Source organism: Procambarus clarkii, chromosome 83, assembly GCF_040958095.1.
Source record: "Procambarus clarkii isolate CNS0578487 chromosome 83, FALCON_Pclarkii_2.0, whole genome shotgun sequence".
NCBI classification, from domain to species: domain Eukaryota; kingdom Metazoa; phylum Arthropoda; class Malacostraca; order Decapoda; family Cambaridae; genus Procambarus; species Procambarus clarkii.
Window position 1 is genome coordinate 23,896,212 of NC_091232.1, and position 18,202 is coordinate 23,914,413.

Genomic DNA, 18,202 nt, shown 5'->3' on the forward strand with positions numbered 1-18,202 from the left:
AATAGTAATCCAGCAACAGGTTGTGTAGGTCATTTTTGTTGGCTTGGTAGGGAACTTCTAGTTGATACTCATGTGCAAGAGTTTGTAATTCAGTCTTCTTGGCACGACTTAAAGTCCCTATTTCACCTGCTGGATTTGTACGGAAAGCTTGGAGACGAAACATGGTGAAATTAGCAAATAAAGGTACACGAATATTCAATAGTGAATGTCAGAAACAGGACAACGTGGCAACTGGTACCTATCCTGTGGGATCTTTAACAATTAAAGTTAAGTAAAAGATGTTAAATGATTAAATTAAATCAAGGGCGCAGGAAATCTTGTACCCGGTACTCATGTAAGAGGATAAGGGCAAGAAAATCCTACTAACAAATGAAATAGTTTCGAAAACAAATGAAACAGTAAATTGTCTCAAAAGTAAAATTGGTAGTCCACGGATGTAGGCATACCTTGCCACGTCTCTATAGGACATAAAGCAAGTTTTTCCTACTGAATTTAATATGATACTTACAGAATTAGCGAACTTTTGTGCTCTGAAAAGTAAGCTAATTCCCTACCGTTGTATGTATCATCATCTCTGACTGACGTGTAGGGGTGCGAGGTGTCAACTGGTGACGAGAACTGCTGCTGAGGTCCCAATTCAGCAACTAAAGTTCGAGCTAGAGGAACTATGGCCCTCTTTGTCCTCCTACAGTCAGATTGCAGAAGATTGGGTACTCTTGACCCGGGGCAGACCACAGTACCAGGGTACCAATATGATGATCTGTCAAAATGAGAAATATTCAAGGGACATAGATGGTAAACACGAGTAATAACAAGGAGGGAGAGATGACCAATTAAGAGTATGACTGCGGCCTACAGTCACCACGTAATCCAAAGTTGTCTCACCTTCACCATATGTTACTCTCGTAATGCACAATACACCGCACCTTATAAAAAATGAAATTTAATATGAAAAATAGTAAAGCTACGTTAACAAAGTTAAATACGCTTACCATAAATTACCACTTGGCACCAGTACCTGAGTGAAGCTCCTAGGACAGGCCTACATATAACTTGTGACGGTAACGCGTTGGTGTTCGGCTGTTTAAGGCTAGGGGTATGGCCTCGTCACATAGTTATAAAAAAAAAATAGAAAAAACTGGAACTTCGTCTGTGGTAAGGTAAGGAGAAGACACACAAAACACAAGTAAACTTTAACAATGAAATTTTAATTACGTTAAATAAATCAAAACATGAAAAAATGGACAAACAAATTTGTATAATAAAATCAATCAATCAAAATAATAAGAATAATTAAATGACACAATGAAAAGTTACGTTAAGATAAAATAACAGGAAGTGCAACACAAAATAAAGGGAAGGTGCTGGAATATTGGCTTTAAGCTACCACCTCTCTCAGTACACGCTAACGTCTAGCCGGGAGGAGTGGTAACCACGAAAGCACTGAACATTCTGAGGTCTGAGGTCGTGGCGACCCCAGACATCAAGTAGTATGGGGGGGCGAGTGCAGTTGCAGCCAGACCGGCGACCAATCAGCGGAGCCGGTAGCGATCAACAGGTAGTTTGGCGGTTTGAGTCTGAACAGGTGTCTCTGGCTGCAACGTTTTGCGCTCTGGCAAACCTTGCTGGTGTTGTTGTCGTTGTTGGACATTTCTTCCATAGTAGTTTTATATAAATTCAACGACGTAATTGTGGAGGGAAGAGCAGGCTCAATCTCTTGAAGGAGATTATCGTCACAATATATATATATATATATATATATATATATATATATATATATATATATTAGTATATTTTGGTAGCAGTCTTTCCTGTAGACATATATTATTAAATATGACCGAAAAAGTAAGATTAATAATTCTAACACGAATTTTCTCAATCTTTCGTACATTACGCTTCACTGTTGGAGGTAAATCAAAAATCAATTCTCCAAAATTCATTTTTATTTCTAGTCTGACGCGACACGGGCGCGTTTCGTAAAACTTATTACATTTTCAAAGACTTTAGTTCACAAATACACAACTGAATAGAACTTACGTATCTCCGATTTTATATCTACATTTGAGTGAGGTGGAAGGGGTGATGTGGCATTAACACAAGACAGAACAAAATGTGGTATTAATAGGGTATTAATTTCATCAACACAAGACAGAACAAGGGTATTAATAGGGTATTAATTTCATCAACACAAGACAGAACACGAAACAATGGATATTGAATAGAAGTGTTTGTAGAAAGCCTATTGGTCCATATTTCTTGATGCTTCTATATCAACAAAATGCTTCTATGTATAATAACATACATAGATGCTTCTATGTATAATAACAAAATATCAGATATGATTATTTTTGGAACAAAATAATACAATTTTATTAAGAAAAAAACTATTACACCTTACTAGTAAGATTCGAACATCGATATATATGCTGCTATCCCGGTGAACGTCAAGTCCACTTCAGGGCTGGTGACGGGGAAAATGCGTACGATGCCCACAAACGGTGGGCGGGGCGTAATGCGCTTCAACACCATCCGGGCAAGACCTCTTGCCTGGAAATTTGATCATAAAAGAACAATCATTTGCAACCTGAAATTTATAAGTCAGAAAATAAGTCAGAGATTTAAATCAGTTCATTAGTTTTCAGTTTTATTTTCTGGGATAAATTATTTCTGGGGAATGTCTTCAATGAATAAAAATTTGACAAATATTAACCAAACTTTTCAATATGTTGGTTATTATGTAGGTTATGTTGTCAGATATACTCATAAATTGTTAAGCAATTAAAATTGAATAAATAACGAAATGTATTTATACCTTAATCAATAATCGAAGCAATATAAGAAGACATTGGAATAATAAGAAATAAAGTGTAAGAAAATGTATGATAATTAAAGGAAATAACAGAAAGCATATCAGTCTTTGTGAGTTTAAATCATCTATTAAAAACTGTTAAACTTTTAGAATTATTTAATGAACATTTATGTATAAAAATAACAATGGCCAAGATTCCCTAACGCATCTATAACTATAAAAGGAAGATATCTGCCATTTTGTCTGTCCAAGTTGAAGGCAAGACACTTGCAGCTAGCTTTCATGTTGGTGTGGGCTGTATAATTTACTGTCTACGGGATTAAGGCTCTTTCTTGAGCCAAATGGAATTCACGGAGTATGGAAAACAACAGAGTACACATATGACAAAGATTTATATTAATAAGACACACGATATATTACATGGCACAAATCTCCTCCTTACAACTCAAGGTCAATCCGAAGGTAACAACATTAAATAATAATCACCCAAACCGGCTCTGGTCTCCCTATGGCGCTTAGTCCAAAACTGGAACCGTGAACACAGCCACCGCCCGTCAGCCGATGTCACACATATTCACTAGGAAACCTGGACTCTCTCTCATAAACTGTTCAGTAGACTGTCTGTGTACTCTATCCCATTCTTGCAACCCTGTTAATACAATCAAGTGACTTGACTCATGATACTGCTGAAGAAATCCCTCAAGAAAGTAATGACCAGTCGTCACCGTTCCTCCTCGCATCAGGTCAAGATGGCGTCCGTCCCTGTTGCGTCATCTCATCATTACTCAATTCTTTAACATTTCTAATCAAACCCTTTATTGACCTCATTTACCATATTCCTCATGCAGGCTTTTTTGATTCGGTCCATTTTTCCTTCACTTAGATTTGTTATTCCAATATACGTTATTTCTAAACAATCTCCAGCTCAGATGGTACTACTTTGCTGGCAAGGTACCGAGGCCACCCCTTCCTCATTACGCCCACCTCTCCTAACACACACACCCTTCTATCTATACATCCCTCCCTCCATATACTCTTGCCTCATTTCACCCACCAATACACCACCCACCTCTCCCTCTATACACACCTCCCTCCATTCAATATTCCCTACATATACCCCCACCCTATTTGCGCCCCTCTCTCCATACACCCATACATCCCTATGTACATATATACATAGCTAATAAAGCAAAGCTAATCCAAACAGTTTTACAGATACATCAGGAGGAAAACATCAGTGAAGTAACAGACAATAACAACTGAGATTAGGGATGAACAGGTTCACTGGGAATTGCAAGGAGGTTTGCAAGGACCGCTGCAAATGATTCCAGAAGGTCAACACAATAAAGAAAGAAGAAGTTTCTAAACTTAGAAAGGGGGCATCAAACCAGGCACCACTGAGGAAAATTGAGAATACCAGTGGTGAGATAAGGAAGCATTTGATTGAACACTATGTGACAAAAGCTGTAGACCCCGAGGTTCACCGTGGATTCTGAAAGAGGGAGCTGAAGAAAGTGCTTTTCACTTTAAATGGTGTTTAACAGGTCATTGAGAACAGAACATACCGAAAAGTTGGAAGACAATTATTGTAGTCTTTATATGCAAGAAGGGAGACATGCGGAATGTACTAAACTACAGGCCAACCTTTAACTTGCATACCATGAAAGGTTTTGGAGAAGATTGGAAGAAAACCATAGTAGGACATCTTGAGAGAAGGAACTTTATAACATATCACCAGCATGGGTTCAGGGTTGGCAAAATGTGCCTAACAGATTTAATAGAATTCCATGACTAGGTGAGAGAAATTAGACAAGAAAGAAAAGGGTGGAAAAACGATCATTACGGTCACGGGTTTGCAGCCAGGAGCCGTTACAGCCAAACACGTCTCTGGTTGCTCCTCACCTCAGAGAGCTCCTAAGCCAACCAGATAGTGAGGGAACGTACTTTCGTCGGCCACACCCTGTTGAGGGAGGGTCAGCTGTATCGCCTCGGCTTAGCCCTTCTCATTGGTACTAGCCACTCGGTACTATGGTATACAGGGTGAAGGCTCGGTTCCAGAGGAACCACTCGTTCACTTGGAGCAAACTGTTCCAGGTATTTAACATCACAACCAACACCACACATAACGACATCCAAAAGGACGCTGAAGGTGTTGTCCTCTACTATTCTACCTGACGACGACCTGGAACGACTGGTCTTACCTATCAACATGTCCGCACTTTACGACGCGGACATACTCCTCACCCAGCCACGTCGCTATCAGGCTGCAAAGACCAGCTTCGCCAGGAGAGTCAGCTTGTGGATCACCGATCACGAGGTGGAAAAAATTCTGGCCAGCATCACCTCGGAAAACTCTACAATGATGGCTGGTTCAGCCATCTAGCGACAACGACCTGCACTCCACCTTAAAAGTGACTCACCACAGCTGCTGAAGTGGACCTTGCCCCCACCAATGGATTTCAGTGTTTTGGCCTCACCATACCACCTGCTTGTGTGCATAAGGAACGCTGTTACGAGGAAAGTCAGCGTTTCAAGTGCTACGAGTACTCTCATTAGACCAGAAAGTGCCTGCAGAGTAATTGATTATAAGTGCAGTGTCTGTGCACAATTATTACCAGTGTACCGCCTGATTTCAATGATGTGTTGTGTGCGGCGGTGACCATATGGCTATGTCACATCTATGTCCCAAACGTCAGGATGAAATTCTGACGATAATCGACGCCAGACAAGCCTTCACAACTCGCCATGCACCATCAACCTTCGACGTTCAAACCGCCATTTTTCCGGTGTTTACGGGAGGAGGAGCCACCGTGCAGCAGCCCAGCCAATGGGGACCCAACTCCCAGCCAATGGGTGTGGGACATTTGGGGCTTGACTCTATTTATTTAAATATTAATGCAATGAAATTCTATTACGAATTCTATTACCCGCTTTTATAGTAAAGAGGGAAACTAAGAAAATATGATCATTAGAAAATTCCTAGATGAACCAGTGACTATGGATAAAATACTAGAGAATATGATCACTTATATAATTAATGGGCTGTATAATTAACTGAATCAAAGCCTCAAACACCTACATTGGGGGGTTATTACTGGAACTTCATATATGTCCAGGAACTAGTGTGGTTCGTGCACCAGTTCATTATGCAATAATCTAATCCTATGACCAATTATAGAATCATTGTATTTGTCACCAATAAGAACATAGATTATAACATGAGAAATTAATAATAATAATAAACACATGTCAATCCAAAGAAACAATGCTCTGCATGAATTATACTACAGATAATGGAATTTAAGGAATACGGAAAGGGTCTTAGCTTGAAGACGATTTCCAAGAAGTCGGTTACGACTCATCCTCGGAATCTCCTGGACTCATCATGGAACACTGGGAGATGATTAACACGGGAAATGACAGCTCGGAGAATTCTTCACACACGCTGTAAATCAAATTATATTCAGTAGCAATAGATAAAGCTGCTAGACATCTATGTTCAAGAAAATTAAATTAAATAATGAAGGTAAATAATAACCTGTGGTTTTTTATAGTCGCTCTGCATAACGGCAAGCTACCCAGCTATAACCCCCTCCTAGATGATGCATCAAATGGGAATAAAGGTACTTAGCTAATAGGGCACTGTGTAAGTTAAGGCTTGCCGAAGTTCGCGTCCTAGGTTCAGGCGTCGTTGTAACGAACACGTGGTGTCTAGCCTAGCCTAGATGTTGACGCGCTTCACTGGCCGGTCACGTTGGGCTACACGGAACCAAATTTAACAGGTTCCTGGCTGAATGTCAAATTAAATCTCTTGACAATTCAACACGTTGTGTAAAGTGACACTGACACCAGCTAAGTTATTGTCTGCAAAGGTTCTTCACACCTCACAGTGGCGACTTTCATCTGGAGCTCTTGGTGGCGTCTACCCTGGTGGCTTGGGTAATGGCGTCTCTCTCCGAGCGCGTCGCCTCGTGTACTAGCGTCTCCCCTGCCCCGCTTCGCGTCCCGCGTTTGATACACAAATTATTTACTACGAATATTATCATTTCTCGCAGTTGTGATTGAAATGCTCGGATAAGGACGGGTTTATTATTCAGAGGAGTTAAATATTATTATTTGCCCGTTTTACGATGGTAAACGAGCAATGGAGATGAATTAAAGTCTCTCCAGGGCATTCACGCGTGACGTTAAATTTATTAACAGATAACAGTTATAACTATAAACGCTCTATTTGGCATTAGTTGGGGATCAGTTTATCTGTAATTAATTATCACACAGAACACCGTTATTTTATAGAGAATCAAATTCAATTCTCAGACACACTGGATATAGTTGTGTTTATTATAATGGAATCTGACGCAATACTGGCGTCTGGTGACGTAAGAATTCTAGCCTTATTGTACAGATGTAATTATTAGTACATGTGAACTCTACGTTTGGTTAATTTTAATTACTACAATGATTAGTAGATTTAGTAATAATTAATGATAATACAACAGTGTTGTATTTAGTGTTGGAAATTTCCAACAATGGGGACCCAGCCACTCACCGACCCAGCCATCGCCACAACCTTACTCCGGCCAATGACTAACCCAGCCTTCACCACAGCAGTTGCCGGGTACTACTACTGACCATAGCAATATATATGCTTTAACATTTCTTGCTGACAATATTGCTGGCTCCAACAACCAGGAATTTGTGAGGATTATTTTTGTACCCTATGCTGCGAATGACCTCCCGACCTTTACCGTACCTGAGGAAGTCTTCCCCACGTCTCCACAGTTCGTTACTGTGCTGATGTAACCTAACTCCACCCTGAACTTATTGACCCTGACTACTATGTTAAGTATCCGAAATACGCCGCCAAGATGCAGGAGAAAATTTAAACACTCTGGAAAACGGAGTCATCGACCCACCAAAGCCAGACCGATCTGATCTACCAAGCATCCACGGACTACTGTACCAGCTCTCGACCCTTCAGACTCATTGTCGAATGAGGATGTTTCTGTGGGAACAACGTCTCCTGTATCGAAGCTGAAATCCAGTACTAAGGACTTCCATCTCGACAGCTCTCCTTTCATACTGAACGACAATGCTGCTGTGTCGACAAAATGCAAGTCCGCCACCAGCAAGAAGAACAAGACCAATAAGACCGATGTCCTAGCCAAGAACAACCAAGGCAGAAGACAGAGGTCAGGAGAATAAAGAACCGGATTGGTGACACACTTCTCAACTCTCACATCTAGCCAGCTGCTCGAGAGCGCAGCCCCTGTGCTGATACTGCCCATGCCTAAAACTCACCACTCAGCCGAACACTCACCACTCAGTCCATACAAGCTCTAAACCACGGTGGATGGGCCACCAATCTATCCTTCTCTCCTCAGTCTCGTCTTCCATTTCTTGCTGAAGTTTTCTGCATCTATGCCCCATTTTTCAGTCCCCTGCTCTCCAGCTCTATGGGCATCGCCAATTCAATTGAAGAGAATGGTGAGCAGACGGCATGTTTTTGTATTGCTAGAAAGCCTTTGACACAATACCCCGTAGGAGACTAGTGCATAAGATGGAGATGAAGACAGAAATAACAGGGTAGGTACTCCATTAGTATAGGAATACTTGAACTTTAGGTCTCAGATTGCTGATATGTTACTTATGGAGTTCCAAAAGTTTTAGTTCTTGTTCCAAACCCGTTTCTCATATATGTGAACGATCTTCCATTTACCATTGAGAAAACAAAATACACCATTGCTTAGGGCTGAAGAGCTCTGGACTAAGGTCCGACGAAACAATCGATTGTCCCCAATAAGCATTTTCCCGACATCACCTCCAACAAGGGTGGAAGCTTGTAGGGTTGAAATCCTGGCTCGATGCAGTATTTTGGCTTAGAAAGTGATAATAGATTGGACTGGGGTCCTTTTGGATTGAAAGCCTGATCTAGGTTCCTCTCTTGGGGGAAACACTGTTTCGACTTCCTCCACTTCTACATGAAAAATAAGTCAAAAAAGAAAAAACTAAAATTACACCTGTATTTTCTTGACCGAAAAACATTTTCATATTACTTTTTTTCATGTGTGTTCCTTTTGTTTTCCATGTACAGGTGGTGAGCTATGAGTGTAGAAGCCTCACAACAAGGTAACATGGAAACAGACGAAAGTAGGACCAAACGAACTCGCGAACTCTCGCCAAACCAACCATCAAAAGTTATGAAGACAACTTTTCTCTCTCCAACAACCTTAGAACTCCTCCCGGAATCTTTGACTGAGTCACTACCAGACTCGTTCCCAGCTACAAAAGAAGATATTTGGCTCACGGCCACAACAGAAGCGCTGTGCACCTACGAGCAGCGACGAACTCCCTGAACACTCCTTACAGGGGGGGGTATGGAGAAACAGACGAGTCTGGTGAGGCCCAGGTGCTAAAATCTTTGCATATTTTTCTTTCTTCCCAAACCAAGATGATTTTTTTTAGGTAACAGACCTCACGTCGATGGTATACGAAATAATGAAAAGGGAAAAAATATACCCAGTAGAACGTTACTTCATCCCAGAAGAAATAGACCTGGTCTACCTTTTTAAACCAATCTTCACAAAAATAGCCTACCTGAATGACAAAATCACCTACATATATACAAAATCATCTACCATACACCCCTTTGTCTATACATCCCTCCACTTTTCCGGTGTTTACGGGAGGAGGAGCCACCGTGCAGCAGCCCAGCCAATGGGGACCCAACTCCCAGCCAATGGGGACCCAGCCACTCACCGACCCAGCCATCGCCAAAACCTTACTCCGGCCAATGACTAACCCAGCCTTCACCACAGCAGTTGCCGGGTACTACTACTGACCATAGCAATATATATGCTTTAACATTTCTTGCTGACAATATTGCTGGCTCCAACAACCAGGAATTTGTGAGGATTATTTTTGTACCCTATGCTGCGAATGACCTCCCGACCTTTACCGTACCTGAGGAAGTCTTCCCCACGTCTCCACAGTTCGTTACTGTGCTGATGTAACCTAACTACACATCTCTGTCCATACACTCATCTGTCCATACACCCCTTTTTACATCTGACTGATAAAAACTATACAATGTTCAGATATCAGTAAACACAATGCTGTTCAAGATGTTCACAGCGCCAGCCACAGGACACTGCCGTTGTTCTGTCCATTTAGGAATCTTCAACGGACTTCTCATGTTCTTTTACAAAATAAACTTTTGGAAATATATTCATTTACATCATTTAGTGACCAGGATTCTGATAATAGCAGCATTGTGGTGGGAATTAGTGATATGCGTTGTATGGTGGGAGGTTGAATCTTGGTGAGGAGTGAAGGAGAGGTGGTGTCTGCTGACTCTGTGTGGCGACCTCTGTTATTCTTTGGAGACCTGAACTCGCCATACCGGCTTAGTGGTTTGCTATGGTGAACAAAACATGCAGATACTTATATATAAAGTGTGTTTATAGTGTAATAACCTTGAAAGGAGTATGTTGGGAGGAGCCATTTTGGTGAGGGATGTATTGGTGAGGGAGGGAGTAAGGCTGTTGTTTGCTGGCTGGTGTAGGACTTGCCATGCAGTGTATGGTGGCCACTATGCTGTTTAGACACTATACTAGCTTAGTTGAACAGTTATGGTGAATAAAACATGTAGATACTTATATATAACGTGTGTAAATAGTGTAATAAAACCACAAATAGTATTGTGGGAGGAGGAATGTTGGCGAGTAAGAAGTTGAAGGAGGGAGGGAGGGAGGGTTGGCTGGGTGTGGCGGCCCACTCGTGACGTTTGGACTCACCATACCTACTTAGTGTTTCGTTATGGTGAAAACAGATGTATATAGGTATATACATCGTGCGTATATCGTGTATAACAGAAAAACTCACTGGTTGATTGGTTGATTAATATAATATACAAGTCATATGTATCAGCCCATAAATTGTGATCATAGCGATGCTCCACACACATTGAACTATATAAATTCCATAAATTACACAATTTTCAATAATATTACAGCAAAAAAATCAGAGTAAAAACAAATAAGAAACATCACAATAAATGTAAAATAATTATATTCGTGGCCACAGCCGCGCCAATGGGTGGCAGGGTCGAGTGACCCCGCACGCTTCATCGCACAGCGCCCATTGTTTGCTCAACGTCTCAGCTCCATCACGGCTAAGGTATGTCACATACAATTTTTTTTTTTTAGTTTCCCCTGATCAGATACTACATTTTACCAATATAAGAAGAGAAAATTTCTTGAAAAGAATTTATTTTCGGCGCACAGCAGAAATGTCATTTTAAGGCCTCGCAGCAAGGTGGTATTAAAGCAAATTTGAAAATTGAAAATTAAATATGTTTTTGTGTGTGTTTATGTTACGAAGTTGATCCATAAGGCCAAGTTGGTGCATTTGCTATGTAAATTATAGGTTGCTTGCTGCCACAGAGTTTTCCTATGGCAGTTTCAGGAATATATATATATATATATATATATATATATATATATATATATATATATATATATATATATATATATATATATAATGTGATGGGAAAATGTAGATGTAAGGCAGTCCCCCCAATGGCTGGTGTCAATGCCAATCACATTAGTAAAAAAAAAAAAGGAGAAAATAAAGTTGACTGCTTAGCTGTTGCATCCTGTGGTCAAGTAAAAAAGGAAAAAACACTCAAAAAAATAGTATGAGCAATGAAACTTTAATTGAAATTAAACAAATATACACAAAGATAATGCCTTGGCTATGTATAGTACGAATTAAACATAAATACAAAGCCAAAAAACAATATAAAATAAAATAATGGTTACATTACTCTACAATGAATCAAGACAAAAAAATGAGTTAAAGGTGCTGAGAATATTGGCTGGCTGAAAACCTCCACTAATACACAGAGCGTATGCTTGATAGAAGTATCAGCCTTGAGAGCACAGAATATTCTAAAGCAAACTGCTCGTGCACACTTAGTCATAGGCTATGCAGATGGCGCTGAAGTCGAGTAGAGTCGCTGATTCACCAATAGGAAGTGTGTTGGCTGGAAGTGCTAGTTTGGTGATCGACAAGGGTGGTGCGCTGACAGCGAGGGGGGGTTTGGAGAGCGAGTGTAGGGTACATATACCCCCTGTAAAAACGTATTCTACTATGTATATACTACTCTTGAATGTAGTATTTTGATGTTATAGACGTACTGAAGTAACATGATGTAGGAAAGAGCAGGCCAAATCTCTCTTGATAGAGATTACCATCACAATATATAAATATCTATGTATATATTGAAAACTCACACCCCAGAAGTGACTCGAACCCATACTGCCAGGAGCAATGCAACTGGTATGTACAGGACGCCTTAATCCGCTTGACCATCACGACCGGACATAAGAAAGTGATAGCCGAAGCTATTTGAATCACTTCCCCGCCGGCAATTTCTTTCAACATTTCAACACAAGACAAGCACAAGAAACTTTCAACACAAGATGTTTTCTGCTATGTCAAGAGGAGTACAGTCTGGATCACGATACACTGTCCGCTATGATCCCGATTGTTTCATCCACACGTATGTGGATGAAACCACATCCTCTTGACATACCAGAAAACATTCTAAGGAAACTACTCCAAGCTTGTACTAAAGAGGCACCCTTCTTGAGCCCTGATGGGCACATGTATAAGCAAGAAGATGAGGTTGCCATGGGTTCTTCCCTAGGTGTCCTGTTTGCGAACTTCTACATGGGTACCATCGAACAGAAGGTTTTAGTCGACATGAACTTGAAACCGGACATATACTGCAGGTATGTTGACGACATTTTTACACAGGTACCTGATGTAAGACATCTGCAGGAGCTGAAGGAGGCATTCGAGGAGAATTCTGTGTTGCGTTTCACTTACAATATGGAGAAGTATGTGAAGCTGCCCTTTCTAGATGTAACGATCATGGAAAGGAGCGGAGGTTTCCACACTGCAGTGTACACTAAGGAAACAAACATAGGAATGTGCCTCAATGCCAAGAGTGACTGCCCGGGCAGGTAGAAGAGGAGTGTTGTTAACGCTTATGTTGACCGTGCTCTCAGCCACAGCTCAGGATGGAAGCAAGTCGATGAAGAACTCTGTAGGGTAAGGCAGGTCCTAGTCAACAACGGCTTCTCCAATGGTTTCGTGGAAGACATCATAAGAAGGAAAGTGAAATGCCATGCAACCACTGAAGAGACAACTAACACAACACCTGTACCCCCTATTAGACTATTTTACAGGAACTTCTTTTCCACAGCTCATTAAATGGAAGAAAGGGTCTTGAAATATATTGTTAATAGGAACGTTTTCCATACAGACAAAGATCAGAAGATACAATTGACGATACTGGAATAGGGTAGTCTGTGCATATATATATGTATATATATATATATATATATATATATATATATATATATATATATATATATATATATATATATATATATATATATATATATATATATATATATATATATATATATATTTATATATATATATATATATATATATATATATATATATATATATATATATATATATATATATGTGTGTGTGTGTGTGTGTGTGTGTGTGTGTATACTTATATATGAACAAGCTTGAATGGTCCCCAAGCCAATATGGAACTGAAAACTCCACACCCCAGTTGGATTTGAACAAAGACAGCCAGGAGCACTATTCACATGGCGTACCTGGTTCCTTAACCACTCGACCAACCGTGACTGTACAAATTGGGAGCCGAAGCTATATCCCCAACGACCCAACAGCAGTTAATGGTAAGCTTGGGCATAGATATTTTATCGAATCACCTCAGTTTGTGGGGCCACGTGAGCAACACAAATGCGAACAAGCTTGAATGGTTCCCAAGCCAATATGCAACTGAAAACTCCACACCCCAGAAGGATTCGAACCCCCAGAGAGCCTGGGTTCCAAACGCCGCTATAAGAAGACACCTGGACCGATGGTTCAATCCTGAACCTAGAACAGAAACCAAAACACATCCAATAAAATTATATTACAAATCAGCTATGCACAGCGAACATGAAAAAGAAGAAAGAATAATGTGGCTATGGTTAGCCACGAGGCTAACCATAGCCCGTGCTTCTTGCCCCGCTCCTGTGCCAGGTAAGTTACGGGCTCACCATAGCCCGTGCTACTTAGAACTTGATCCGAGTAGCTGAAACTATAACAACAACAACAACTGTAACATCACTTGAGAATGAACCATGTAGGTTCGAAACGTTGCACAATTGTATAATAAGTGCAATACATTCTATAGTTATTCTCTTTTTCTTCACCTTGAAAAAAGAACATGACTTTTGGAGAGCTCTTCTTTCAACAAAACTTTGATGCAAGAATAATAGTTAGAGGGATAGAAGCCCTAAACCAGAACATAGTAAATACAGAGTATGTTGTCATATTTAATGAGACTAATATATATATATATATATATATATATATATATATATATATATATATATATATATATATATATATATATATATATATATATATGTCGTACCTAGTAGCCAGAACTCACTTCTCAGCCTACTATGCAAGGCCCGATTTGCCTAATAAGCCAAGTTTTCCTGAATTAATATATTTTCTCAAATTTTTTTCTTATGAAATGATAAAGCTGCCCATTTCATTATGTATGACGTCAATTTTTTTTATTGGAGTTAAAATTAACGTAGATATGTGACCGAACCTAACCAAACCTACCTAACCTTACCTAACCTATCTTTATAGGTTAGGTTAGGTTAGGTAGCCGAAAAAGTTAGGTTAGGTTAGGTTAGGTAGGTTAGGTAGTCGAAAAACAATTAATTCATGAAAACTTGGCTTATTAGGTAAATCGGGCCTTGCATAGTAGGCTGACAAGTGCGTTCTGGCTACTAGGTACGACATATATATATATATATATATATATATATATATATATATATATATATATATATATATATATATATATATATATATATATATATATATATATATATATATATATATATATATATATATATATATATATATATATATATATATATATATATATATATTATGTATTTGATTGTTATAAGATATACATGGGTTGATACAAAAATAATACAAAAAGGGCCTAAAGGTTATGGATCTCTTGAAAAACGCGATAATGGGAAACATTGATGAATGTCACAGACGGGTTCGATCATTGTTGCAAGTCACACACTTCTTCGAATTCCTCTGAAGTTGGACTAGTACCCAAGACGCAACAGGCATTCTCCATCTGATTCACAACACTGAGGCGCTGGAACAAGAAACTTTTTGCTCTCTGATCTTATGTAGCGCTGATCAATTTGTCCCCCAATTCCTACAGGAACTTCAATGCTCATTTTCCCCACGAACCGAGGGTCTCCGAGCCGATCGGAACAAAGCTGTAGCAGTGTGCCAGACCTCTGTATTTAATAATTTTCTGTGATTCCATGAAAGAAGCAGCATCACCCCTTTCACGTGGTCTGTAGTGGAGGTAGGTACTGGCCAGTGTGGCAGCGCATGTGTAGTCCCACACCACTTGCTTACCATCCTTCCAAGGAAGCAAGGTGACCCCATCTGGGCGCTTCTGAGGGTCGTTAGGTCTGAATAAGTGTGGTTCTGTTTGTGCCGGGCAGCGGGCTGTGGCGAGGCTCCTCTTGATGATGTCGTTGACTTCTTCATGTCTTGCAATCCTACTCTGTGATTTACGACATACCAGACCATGACGACCATATTGGTCTGCCATCTTAGTTCCGCAGATGCACCTATGTTCGGTGAGGACGGGGGCGGCAAGGCGAAGCGCAACTCCAATGCAGAGAGCGTCATGACTGAGGCGAGTTCCCAGGGCTGCATTGGGCACAGCAAATAAAAAATCCCCGGCGTGGGGTGCTGTTACCGCTAGGAGGCGGGCTTTGTTTTCAGCATCAGCGTTGTCAATCATTGCTGTGACAGTCTTTTCCATTATGGGGCTATCCCAGTGGGCCTGCTTGTGGTCTTTTGGGACTTGTGGTCGGGGTTGAGGGTGTGCAATGGTGTCCCATTGTCTGGCTGCTTCGATGAACGTTTGATCATGAGTTCCCGCTGTCTCTCTCATACGCTCTGGTAGGATCTGCCCTACCAATTCGTTAACTGCTGTTCATGAGGATAAGAATGCTGGAAGTGCTACCTCAGTTGCCTTTCGTGTGCCTATCCCCCCAAATCTCACTGGTAGTGTTGCTTGGTCCCACTGACTGTCATCTAAATCTAGGTTGAGCGCCTTCCTTATTATTGACCTGAGGAGCTCATCATATTGACTTAGAAGTGGATTGCCAAAAGTTGGTGCACACCTTAAGAAGTATGTTAGCCTGGGCAAGGTAAGGCACTTTGTGAGAAGGTAGAGGGCATCGTTGGAGTCCAAGTCCTCTAGTCTCGTTTCCATCCTCTTTAGGTTGTTAAACTTTTCATCAAGAACTGTAGCAATGGCACTGTGGCCCAGAGGTGCTCCGAGTAGTGTGCTGTCGGTGGGTTTAATGACTGAGGCTTCTGGTAAAACTGATTTCACTGCACTAATGATTACCTCACTGAATGCTATAAATTCGCACTTGGAGGGGTTAAGAACGAGACCCATGGACTCCCCCCGTGTCTTCACCAGCTGTAGGTCTTCCAGCAGGGAATCTTGTGTGCCTGCCAGAGTGCCATCATCCAGGAACCAGATGTTGAGCTCACTGGACAGTCTGGTTGTAATTTCTCGACCGCTATGCAAAAGAGGAACGGTGCAAGTGGGTCACCCTGTTGAATTCCCTCTGCTGAGGTGACTTCGTGTTTGCCAAACAGGAGGGTTAAGTCTTTGCTGTAGGCTGCTGACACAAACGGGAGAATGCTTGGGCAATGTTCCTGGACTGCGGTGAGGACTGCTTCCCATTTGACCGAGTTGAAAGCGTTTTTAAAATCTAATTTTACTACTGCCTGGTCTTCAGTAAGAGAACTAATATAGGCTCGTGCAGCATGAGCCGCTGCTTCACAGCCTTGGGGGACTACAAACCCCAACTGGTTGGGTTGCAGCATGGTGGCTGCTTCCATTCGGATATTTCTGACAGCAGCCCTTGCAACTAGGCGGCGAAGAGTATTACCAATGGCAATGGGTCTGGTGCCAATAGGTAACAGACCCATAATATATATATGTCAATTGTCACCCACAGTACCGTGGATAGTAACATTTCATTCCCCTGGGCAAAAGGAACGTCGGACAGCATGAGAGACCCGTGTTCTATTGTCTGGCCAACGAGCTACCCACACTAAGGACAGATTTCTGAGGCACAAACCGCTGCCCGAAATTAAATGTTAAGCCACCCAGACCATAGTGGCTAGCCCGTGGCCCAGACAATAGTAGCTAGCCCGTGTCCCAGACCATAGTGGCTAGCCCGTGGCCCAAACCATAGTGGCTAGCCCGTGTCCCAGACCATAGTGGCTAGCCCGTGGCCCAGACAATAGTAGCTAGCCCGTGTCCCAGACCATAGTGGCTAGCCCGTGGCCCAGACCATAGTAGCTAGCCCGTGGCCCAGACAATAGTAGCTAGCCCGTGTCCCAGACCATAGTGGCTAGCCCGTGGCCCAAACCATAGTGGCTAGCCGTGGCCCAGACCATAGTGGCGAGCCTCTGGCCCAGACCATAGTAGCTAGCCCGTGTCCCAGACCATAGTGGCTAGCCCGTGGCCCAAACCATAGTGGCTAGCCCGTGGCCCAGACCATAGTGGCTAGCCTCTGGCCCAGACCATAGTGGCTAGCCCGTGGCTCAGACCATAGTGGCTAGCCCGTGTCCCAGACCATAGTGGCTAGCCCGTGTCCCAGACCATAGTGGCTAGCCCGTGTCCCAGACCATAGTGGCTAGCCCGTGTCCCAGACCATAGTGGCTAGCCCGTGTCCCAGACCATAGTGGCTAGCCCGTGTCCCAGACCATAGTGGCTAGCCCGTGTCCCAGACCATAGTGGCTAGCCCGTGTCCCAGACCATAGTGGCTAGCCCGTGTCCCAGACCATAGTGGCTAGCCCGTGTCCCCGACCATAGTGGCTAGTACGTGGCCCAGAATATAGTAGCTAGCCCGTGGCCCAGACCATAGTGGCTAGCCCGTGTCCCAGACCATAGTGGCTAGCCCGTGTCCCAGACCATAGTGGCTAGCCCGTGGCCCAGAATATAGTAGCTAGCCCGTGGCCCAGACCATAGTGGCTAGCCCGTGGCCCAGACCATAGTGGCAAGCCCGTGGCCCAGACCATAGTGGCTAGCCCGTGGCCCAGACCATAGTGGCTAGCCCGTGTCCTAGACCATAGTGGCTAGCCCGTGGCCCAGACAATAGTAGCTAGCCCGTGTCCCAGACCATAGTGGCTAGCCCGTGTCCC

At 42.1% G+C, this 18,202-nt stretch overlaps 1 protein-coding gene across 1 annotated transcript in view; it reads right to left on the bottom strand.

Moving 5' to 3' along the window:
• The window catches only part of LOC123768783 (extended synaptotagmin-3), a 252,127-nt gene that overhangs the window by 181,966 nt on the left and 51,959 nt on the right, over nucleotides 1-18,202 (bottom strand). The window contains exon 4 of the mRNA XM_069316476.1: nucleotides 2,399-2,547. Coding sequence (XP_069172577.1) covers nucleotides 2,399-2,547 — 149 coding nt within the window. The remainder of the gene's footprint in view (nucleotides 1-2,398; nucleotides 2,548-18,202) is intronic.